This window comes from Megascapheus bottae, chromosome 2 (assembly GCF_031878675.1).
Source record: "Megascapheus bottae isolate mThoBot1 chromosome 2, mThoBot2.hap1, whole genome shotgun sequence".
NCBI classification, from domain to species: domain Eukaryota; kingdom Metazoa; phylum Chordata; class Mammalia; order Rodentia; family Geomyidae; genus Megascapheus; species Megascapheus bottae.
This window is the reverse complement of record NC_143510.1, coordinates 50,080,376-50,090,429: the sequence shown is the minus strand read 5'-3', so window position 1 is coordinate 50,090,429 and position 10,054 is coordinate 50,080,376. Positions and strand designations below refer to the sequence as shown.

Sequence of the window (10,054 nt, the reverse complement as noted above, 5' to 3'; positions counted from 1 at the left end):
ACAACAAAAATAAAATAAAATGTTTAAAAGAAATGAATTAGAGGAGACAATAAAAAGAACTTACAAGGTAACTCAAGTGAGCTTAGGTTATTGGGAGGAAAAGGGTGTTGCCTTCTACAGAATTCTTTAAAAATACAACTTTGTCTTTCCATCTCTTTCAGCCTTACATCTTCCATTAGTTATATAAGAAAGACAGAATCTAGCATTCTTTGATGGAGAAGAATGGATGCTGTTGAATGGAGGTTATTATGGAGGAGAAGAATGAAAATTCACTTGGGCTCATGCGGGAGGAGGGGAGAGAGAGAGAGAAGAAGAAAGAGAGAGAAAGAGAGAGAGAGAGAGAGAGAGAGAGAGAGAGCGCTAACTTCCCATTCTTGTTTAAGATTGTTGTTGTCAGTCCTAGGGCTTAAACTGGGCGCTGTCAAGATTAGTCTTAAGCCAACAACACCCAGTTTAACTTTTTTTTGCTTAAGGCTGGTGCTCTACTACATGAGTCACAACTCCATTTTCAGCTTGATAGCTAATAGTTAAAGGTAAGAGTCTTAGGGATTTTTTTGGTCTGGCTGGCTTCAAACTGGGATCCTCAGATCTCAGCCTGCTAAAAAGATAGGATTACAGGCTAGACCCATCATTGCCTGGCTTAGTCATACTTCTTTACTTCTCTTCTTCCTCCTCCTCTTCTTCCTCCTTTTCTCCTTCTCCTCCTCCTCCTCCTCTTCTCCTTCTCCTTCTCCTCCTCCTCCTCCTCCTCCTCCTTCTTCTTCCCCCCCCCCCGCCCCCCAGTCTTGGGGCTGGAACTCAGGGCCTGGGTACACTGTCCCTGAGCTTCTTTTGCTCAAGGCTAGCATTCTACCACTTGAGCCACAGTGTCACTTTCAGGTTTTTCTGTTTATGTAGTACTGAGAAATCAAACCCAGGGCTTCCTGCATCAAGGCAAGCACTCTATCACTAAGCCATATTCCTGGCCCCTTCACCTTTTTCTGAGTAGCTTATTGGAGATAAGAGTCTGTTTGACTTTCCTGCCTTGCTGGCTTCCAACCAATCCTGATATCCGCCTCCAGAGTAGCTAGGATTACCGGTGTGAGCTACCGGCACCTGGCTTCATCTCATTTTCTTTTCTTTCTCGTTTTCTCTTTCCTTCCTTCCTTCCTCCCTCCCTCCCTCCCTCCCTCCCTTCCTTCCTTCTTTCCTTCAGCTTGAACTTGGGGCGTGAAAACTGCCCTTTGGCTTTTCCTCAAGGCTAGCACTCTGCCACTTGGGGCACAGCACCATTTCCAGCTTTTCAATGTACGTGGTACTGAGGAATGGAATCCTGACCTCCGTGCATGCTAAGCAAGCACTCTCCACTAGGCCAAACTCCTGGCCCTAGGGGAAACTTTTTTTAATTTTTTTTGCCAGTCCTGGGGCTTGAACTCAGGCCTGAGCACTGTCTTTGGGCTTTCTCAAGGCTAGAGCTCTACCACTTCAGCCACACTACCACTTATGGCTTTTTCTATACATGTGGTAACCAAGGAATTGAACCCGGTTCTTTGTGTATGCTAGGCAAGCACTCTACCACTAGGCCAAACTTCTGACCCTCTTTTTTTTTCCCCTCCAATCCTGGGGCTTGACCTCCGGGCCTGGGCTCTGTCCTTGAGCTTTCTCAAAGCCAGTGCTCTACCACTTGAGCCACAGCACCACTTCCTACTTTTACTGTGTATATGGTACCAAGGAATCAAACCCAGAGCATGCAAGAAGCATGCTAGACAAGCACTGTAATACTAGGCCATATTCCAGGCTCTCATCTCAATTTTTTGAAAGTACACTCTATTATAGTCACACAATGGTGAAGTTGTCTGACAACATATTACTCATCACTCAGACTGTATCTTGTCATTAAACAACTATTGGGTTGGCACAGTGGCTTATGCCTGTAATCTTAGCTACTCAGGAGGCTGAGATCTGAGGATCATGGTTCAAAGCCAGCCCGGGCACCAAAGACCCTGAGACTATTATCTCCAGTTAACCACTAGAAAATGGGAAGTAAAGTTGAGGCTTAAGGGGTAGGGCGGTAATCTTGAGCTGAAGAGCTCAAGGACAGTGCCCAAGCCTAGAGTTCAAGCCCCACAACTGACAACAAACAAAACAACCCCCCCCAAAAAAAACCCAACAACAAATATTGCTTAAAGTGACACAGTGTTTATTTAAATGTATTTATATTTGTATTATAGTCATATATCAATACAAATGTTTTAGTGAGGTAGTGTGTGCGTGTGCGCGTGTGTGCCAGTCCTGGGACTTGAATTTAGGACCTGAGTACTCTCCCTGAGTTTTTTTGTTAAAGGCTAGCATTATCACTCGATCCACAGGCTCTACTTCCTTCTCCTTCTCTCTCTCTCTCTCTCTCTCTCTCTCTCTCTCTCTCTCTCTCTCTCTCTCTCTCTCTCTTTCTTTCTAAGTTTATTGGAAGTGAGTCTCCTGGGCTTTCCTGCCCACACTGGCTTTGAACCTCAACCCTCAGATCTCAGCTTCCAGAGTATCTAGGATTACAAGGACAAGCCACCAGTGTCCAGCTCACTTTTATATCTCTATTCTGTCATTTTGTGGGAAGTTGGTGGCAGAAATGTGAAGGGTCTGGGGCTGCAGCTGAGAGGTAGAACTCCTGCCTTATATGAAGGGAGACCAGCTCAGTGAGTCATGGAGAACTAGAAATCTCTCGTAGGCCCACTTAAGAAGCCACACATCAAATAATCAAGTGTCTAGCTGCATAGGAATTTAGAAAACAGGAGCCTCTTAATGAGAAATTATGTTATGTATCAAGTCTGACCTCAAACTGACCTTCCCACTTGAGGAAGAGGAAATGAGTTCAAGTGGAACACACTGACACCCAACTCAGCTGCTCACACACACCCAGAGTAAGTCCCTCAGATAGCCTGACACTTCCATCTGAGCCAGCACCAAGGATAAACACTGCTAAAATTTCCCCAACCACAGAGATGTGCTGGAACTTTCTACATCCACTTATAGTCCCACCATCACGTACTCTCACAACTAAATCCAGATAAGCTGGGTTAAAGAATTTGAAAAATAAGGGCTGGAGGTATAACTCAAGCATGAGGCCCTGAGTTCAAATTCCCATGTTAGGGGCCAGGAGTTTGGCCTAGTGGTAGAGTGCTTGCCTAGCATACACAAAGACTCAGGTTTGATTCCTCAGTACCACATATATAGAAAAAGTCAAAAGTGGTGCCACGGCTTAAGTGGTGGAGCTCTAGCCTGGAGAAAGACCAAGGACAGTGCTCAGGCTCTGAGTTCACACCCTAGAACTGGCACCATTAAGAAAAAAAATGAGTAATAGACTCAAGCTGGGCAAGGTGGTTCACACCTGTAATCCTAGCTATTCAGGAGGCTGAGATCTGAGGATCATGGTTCAAAGCCAGCTCCGGCACTTATACTAAAGACTAAGAGACTCTTATCTCCAGTTAACCTCTAGAAAACTGAAGTGGCAGGGCAGTAGCCTTGATCTGAAGAGCTCAGGGACAATGCCCAGGCCCAGCGTTCAAGTCTCACAACTGACAAAGAAAAAGATCTGCCTTCCATCTATTACCACGATCTGACAGGAAAGAAAACTTTCCACTCTAATTGCCACCAATGCTTGTGAAGCAAACTTAGCAGGGACAAAGCTAAAAGAATCTCATTTAGGGCCAGGAGTTTGGCCTAGCGTGAAGAGCACCTGCCTAGCATACACGAAGATCCAGGTTGGATTTCTTAGTACCACATATACAGGAAAAAAACTGGAAGTGGTGCTCTGACTCAAGTGGTAGAACTCTAGCCTTGAGAAAGCCCAAGGACAGTATTCAGGCCCTGAGGTCAAGCCCAGGACTGGCAAAAAAAGAAAAAAAAAATCTCATTTAGCTCCTCTGTCCTCTTATTTCCTTATTACTTAGGAATGTGATTGTTGGAGCTACTTACAGCTCCAAAAAATATTACTGTCATCCAAAATCTAAATAATTAATTTGTAGGTTTTAATCACTGGGGTGACTCTTGAAAAGCCAGGTGTAGCTGGGTGCCAACAGCCCATCTCTGTAATCCTAGCTTAGATCGGGGTATCTGAGTTCAAAACCAGCTTGGGCAGGAAGGCCCATGAGGCTCTTTTGTTCGTTTGGGTTTTTTTTGGGTTGTTTTTTTTTGCTTTTTAAATTTTTTTTTGGTCATGGCACTTTGAACTCTGAGCCTGGGAGCTGTCCTTGAGCTCTTTTGCACAAGACTAGTTCTACCACATGAGCCACAGCGCTGCTTATTTTTGAGTGGCTAATCAGAGATAAAAAGTCCATGGGGACTTTTCTGCCTGAGTTGGTTTTGAACCATGATCCTCAGATCTCAGCCTCCTAAGTAGCTAAGATTATAGACATAAGTCACCAGCTTCCATAAAACTCTTATCTCCAATAAACTTCTAAAAAAGCCAGAAGAGTTGGTAGAGTGCTAGCCTTGAGCAAAAAGAGGCCCAGGGACAGTTTTCTCAGGCTCAAGCCCAAGGAGCAGCATAGAAAGGAAATGGGGGGTGGGTGGGAAGAGAAAGAAAAGATAAAAGTTATGAGCTACGTTATCTCTAATCTCCAAACATGTACTAAGCCCAACCTTGTATAAAGCACCCACTTGTGTGTACATATGGGGGAGACAAAGGTAAGAGTTCACTTTTGCCCTCAAGGAGATCATGAGAGAGGAGATGGAAAATCTACCTCTACTTGTAAAATACATTTAGGTCCAGCTCAATAGTACAGAAAGAGGAAATGGAGTTATTCCAACAAGTCAGTCTTTATTCTCAAGATGACAGAGGAAAATGATACCTGCTTTTCATACTTAACCTTAACCTCTGTAGACTGAGTAAGAGATTAGATGAATTTTCTGCTCTGAGTAGAAAATTTGGGGGCACTGCCTATTCTTCCCCTAGCATTCCCCTGCTGGAATCCCTCCACCCTCCCATTCTATAGCATCAGTCTAGGCTATCTCTCCTCACATGTTAGGGCTTGCAGGACTTGAAACAGTTTGAATTTTCCTGTCTGGGGAGTACTGTTAAGACCCAAGCGAAAGTTGTCACCCCCTTTCCTGAACAGGTGGGTCCCCCATGACCATGGCAAGCACATTCCAGGACACACCCTTCATCCACTCTCCTTCCATCCCCACCCTTCTTAAAGCTGGCTCTGCTTCTTCTGAGAAGTCCTAGCTCTGATGGAAGGAGGGAAGTCAGATACAATCAGAGGCAAGGCAGGGAGGGGCCCACAGAACTGGTGTTCCCACTGGTACTATTTCCTGCCCAGATGGTTCCCTCACCCTCACTCAGGCTGGGTGTGGAAGAGTCAGGTACAGACAAGATATCTCAGTCTCTCAGCCCTTCACCTGGGTTTCATGCTGGGATGCTTACATGTATAGCCACAGAGGCAGAAGGCAGGCAGCTTACATGTGCTGAGCTATAAGTTTATTCCCACAGGAAGAACCACAGTTTTCCCTAAGGAATGGTCACAGCAGAAGCCCAAGCCCCTTAGAATGTTCAGTCCCCTGACACATCGAGGATGTACTATATCCCATATATGCTATAGATACATTCTCCTTCTGGATATGGAACAAGGGGCTTCCATGACAACTTGATTACCAAAAAACAAACACAAAGAAAGAGCTGGGTGAGGTGGCTCATGCCTATAATCCTAGCTACTCAGGAGGCTGAGATCTGAGGATCAAGGTTCAAAGCCAGCCTGGGCAAAAAGGACCTGAGACTCTTTTTTTTTTTTTTTTTTTGCCAGTCCTGGGCTTGAGCACTGTTCTTGGACTTTCTCAAGGCTAGCACTCTACCACTTGAGCCTCAGCACCACTTCCGGCTTTTTGCTATGTATATGGTACCGAGGAATCGAACCTGCGTCTTTGTGCATGCTAGGCAAGCACTCTACCACTAGGCCAAACTCCCGGCCCAGGACCTGAGACTCTTATCTCCAGTTAACCTCAAGAAAATGGGAAGTGGGGCTTAGCTCAAGGGTAAGGCAGTAGCCTTGAGCTGAAGAGCTCAGGGACAGCGTTCAGGCCGAGTTCAAGCTCCATGACCCACCAAAAAATAAATAAATAAATAAAACAAAAAAACACAAAGAAAGAAAAGAAACAGAGGAGATTTTGGGTGGACTCTGGGAGCTCATGCATGTCATCCTAGCCAATCAGGAGGCTGAGATCTGAGGATCACAGTTTGAAATTAACTTGGGCAAGAAAGTCTGTGAGACATTTTTTGTTGTTGTTGGTTAAGGTTAGTGCTCTATCACTTTGAGCCATGATGTCAGCCTTCTGCACCATGGTGGTTAATTGGAACTAAGAGTCTCATGGACTTTCCTGCCTGGGCTGGCTTTGAACCTTGATGCTCAGGTCTCAGCCTGGGATTACAGGAGTGAGCCACCAGCACTTGGCTCTGTGAGACTCTTATATCCAACTAACTACTAATAAGCTGGAAGTGGGGCTACAGCTCAAGTGAATGTTAGCAGTGGGCAAAGAAAAGCTCAGGGACAGTGCCCAGGTCCTGAGTTCAAGCACCAGGACCAGAACAAAAACAAAAGATGTGGAAAACCTAGGAGCCTACAGTCATTTCCATCCAGTTCTGCTGAAGGGCAGCTGCTCAGCTCCGAGTTTGAATTGGAGACAGAAGTACCTCCAGCTGCTCATTTATCAGAAACTACTGAGGTGAGAACAGGTGGGGATGAGGAAATTGAATCAATGGTCCACTAAAAATGTTTATTTTTAAATGGCAAGGGCACAGGGAGTAACACCAAGTCAACTTTTGGCACCGTCCTTCGAGTCCATCACTCCATGTCCATCCCAACACAAAGCAGAAGAGGTGGCAGAACAGAGTCACAAAATGCGTCACAGCGTCTGTACACTGGAGAGGTGGGATTCAAGAGTCCATCCCAGACCCCTTGTCCTGAAACAGGGTTAGAGCTCCGAGGCATAGGGCTCCCCAGTAGATGAGGACACACGCAACTCGGCATCATGCCTTACCACGGTGAAGAGTCCCACCACTGCCAGCAGAGCCATCACCATGACAGCAGAGCAGATGCTGAACATGTTCCGAGTGCCTGTTTTTCGATCACTGTCATGGAGGACCAGGAGCCCTAGGCAGGCCAGTAAATGCAGTGGCACCCGAAACCAGTTGAGTACACCAGCCTGCTCTGTCTCAGGGATCACTTTTCTCCGCAAGAAGCTCATGCTGGGAAAGTATAGCCCACAGGCCAACTCGATAAGTAGAAAGGCGATGAAGGACTCCACTGGACTCTCCTGGCCTGGGCTAGTAGAGAAAGTCAACATGAAGAGAGAGAAGACAACAATGAGGACTGCAAGGGAGAGCAGGTGCATGGGCTGAAGGTGGTACCTCTTGGAGGTGGCAATTCGGTACAAGGAAGAACCCAGCAGGCTGGCTGCCATGAAGCTGGAGAAGACAATGCCCAAGGGGGCCCCATGTGGGTCCAGGACAGGTGTCCACAGGAAGACAAAAATGAAGATGACGCTCTCAAATAGGGCTTGGATGGTGCCCAGTAGTAGCACGCGACGATCTGACAGGAGGCAGCGCAGGCCTCCAGCACAGGTCTTTGAGAAAGCACGCTGTCGGTCATAGTTCTCTCCCCAGTTTCGGAGGGCCAAGGTCCCAGCCAGAGCCAGGAGGGGGATGGCAGCCACAAAAGGGGCTACAGGCCCCAGCCCCAACCAGCCAGCCACTGCTTCAGCTGCCACACCTGCCACAACAGCCAGCACATGGTTCCAAAAGGCTGCTCGGGCAAATGTAGCTGGGATCCACTCAGCAGGAAAGTCATGCCGGTCCACATGCTCGTGGATGTACCAGGCTTCAAACGCTGAGAAGAGGAGGGCAGTGGACAGCCCACCCAGTGCTCGGCCCACCAGCAATACAAAATAGTCCTGAGAGAGTTTGGTTAAGCAGCATAAGGAATAAGTGAGGGAGAAGAGGACACAAGATTTCTTGCGACCCAGCCAATCCACAAGGGAGGAAGCCACTAGGCCAAAGAGTACTGTGGAGGCCAGGCCACACACATAGAGGATGGCAATTTGACCCTCCAAGAAATGGTAATGTTGATAGAGTTTGTAGAGGTAGGGGGCCTGGAGCCAGTCTGCTGCCAGAGCCAAGAAGTAGACCTGATAGAAGTCCAGTTGAAACTGAAGGAAGGAGGGATTACTGCAGGCCCTTCCAGGGGGCTTAGCCCGGCATCTTGACAGCTCCAACCCCAGGCAGGAGGCCAGGAGGCCCACAAAAGACAGGTAGGCAGTCACAAGCATGGTGGGCCCCCGGACGACCTGGGGATAGAGGGGGAGGTCAGAATTACATCCATGGTCCAGGTAGCACAGTCAAAGGGCCTGGGTGTCCAAGCAAGAAGGTAGCACCACCCAACTCCCCCTGCCAAGTAACTCCACTCCCCTAGAGCTCTAGACTGGAGGGACCAGTTGGATAGGTGGAGAGGAGCGGCCCCGGCAGAGCTGTCTCAGGACACTGTGGGGCAGGGTGGGGTAGGAGGCCAGGGGAGAGGCCTGAACATGTGCCCTACCCTTGCCTGGCATCGCCAAAGAGGGAGTCCCTTCAGTAACCCCAGTCCCGCACGTCCTAAAGGGGCTGCTGCCCTCCACAGCCGCTTCTGCAGGCTACCTACCATCCTGGCTGGGGAGCAAGTCCACATCGGTTCGGGACATCCCGCCCGCGCGGGCCTTGCCAATCGCTTCTGTCTCGCGCGGGCCTCTCAGATCCCCCGCCTTCCCCCACGCGCCCAGTCAGGGTCACCCGCCCGGCGCCCCCTAGACCCGGCCCGACACCACCACACCCGCCCGAGCGGGACTCCCGTGGCTCCGGTCTCACCTGCTGCCCCGGGCTGCGGGGACGTTCCGGACGGGTCCGGCTCCAGGCCGCCGGGCAGCCCTCCCCGCTCTGGCTCCGGCAGCTCTCGGGTTCCAGCAGCGCGCCCGCCCCTCGCAGCCTGCTTCCGGGAGCCGGGCTGGCCTCTGGCGGCCGCCATGATGGCCCCGTCACGTGACGGGGGTGCGGCTGGGAAGTCCCGCCCACTCATCTTCCTGGCCACGCCCACCAGCCCTTCGCTCGGCAGACATTGGGTGGGGAAGCCGGTCACCCGAGCTTATGGCGCTTGCTGCCCCTGACCCAGACCTCTCCATCTGCGCCTCGGTGCCTATCTACGCTGCCAACCCGAAATAGGGGCTGGTTTCTCTCTTCTCCTCTGTGCCATACCTAGGAAAGATGTCTGCCGCTCCTCTGAGCCTGGGCCCTAAGTCGCGCTGGCTCCTGGGTTGTGCTCTATCCGGGTGGTGACCTCCCGGCCATCAGCATGGTCCAGACACCTGAGGGAGGCGATGTGGGGTAGAGAACTTGGACTAGGACTGCACCTATTCCCAGGCTCCTGTAATAGCAACGCTTAGCAGCTGTGTGGATTTCGGTTGGCTAAGTAACTTTGCAGTGTCCCTGCTTTCTCTGTGTGAAGTCATAGGAGGAGACAAGGCCCAAATAAAGATTAAAGTTCAATGGTAGTGCTGGGTTAAACTGAACTCCTATCTTCTGCAACCATCCGCTGGCTTACCTTGGGAATGTTACTTAACCTCTCGCTGGTTTCAATATTTTATGTCCTGGAGTCTGCAGTGGCTTCTCTTCTTACTAAGGATAATAGCCAAAATTTGTATAGTGCCCTAAAAGTTCCTCTATCCTGTTTTTCTGATCTCCTTTCTACTCCATCTACACTGACTACCATTGAATACCATCTGGACCCTGAAAGGTTTTTCTCCAAGATATCCATCTTCCCCAAACTCCTCCAGTTCTCATTTCAAATGTCACCTTATCAGAGAAGCCTTACTCTGCCATTCTGCTTAAAACATAACCACTACCAGACTCATTCTTGTAATCCTAGCTACTCAGGAAACCTTGATCTGAGGAATGCAGTTTGAAGCCAGGCAGGAAAGAACATGATACTCTTATCTCCAGTTAATCACTAAATAACTGGAAGTGGAGCTGTGGTAGAGCATTATCTTTGAGAAAAAAGCTGAG

The 10,054-nt window shown here is 48.9% G+C and overlaps 1 protein-coding gene across 2 annotated transcripts; it reads right to left on the bottom strand.

The window, feature by feature from the left end:
• Positions 1–6,480: 6,480 nt before the first annotated feature.
• Slc61a1 (solute carrier family 61 member 1) lies at positions 6,481–9,013 on the bottom strand. 2 transcript variants are annotated; one of them, XM_090326392.1, is made up of 3 exons: positions 8,864–8,947; positions 7,376–8,310; positions 6,481–7,291 (listed from the first exon to the last, which is right to left on the bottom strand). In XM_090326392.1, the coding sequence occupies exons 2-3, from the start codon at positions 8,290–8,292 to the stop codon at positions 6,940–6,942; spliced, it is 1,269 nt and encodes a 422-aa protein (XP_090182518.1). In that variant the 5' UTR covers positions 8,293–8,310; positions 8,864–8,947; the 3' UTR covers positions 6,481–6,939. The 2 variants fall into 2 exon arrangements, with proteins under 2 accessions (XP_090182518.1, XP_090182523.1); XM_090326397.1 differs by having other exon boundaries at positions 6,482–8,310; positions 8,864–9,013.
• Between the last annotated feature and the right edge of the window lie 1,041 nt (positions 9,014–10,054).

What these genes read in the sequence shown, in the direction of transcription:
- Slc61a1 (XM_090326397.1), bottom strand. Translation starts at nt 8,292, where the DNA reads ATGCTTGTGACTGCCTACCTGTCTTTTGTGGGCCTCCTGGCCTCCTGC.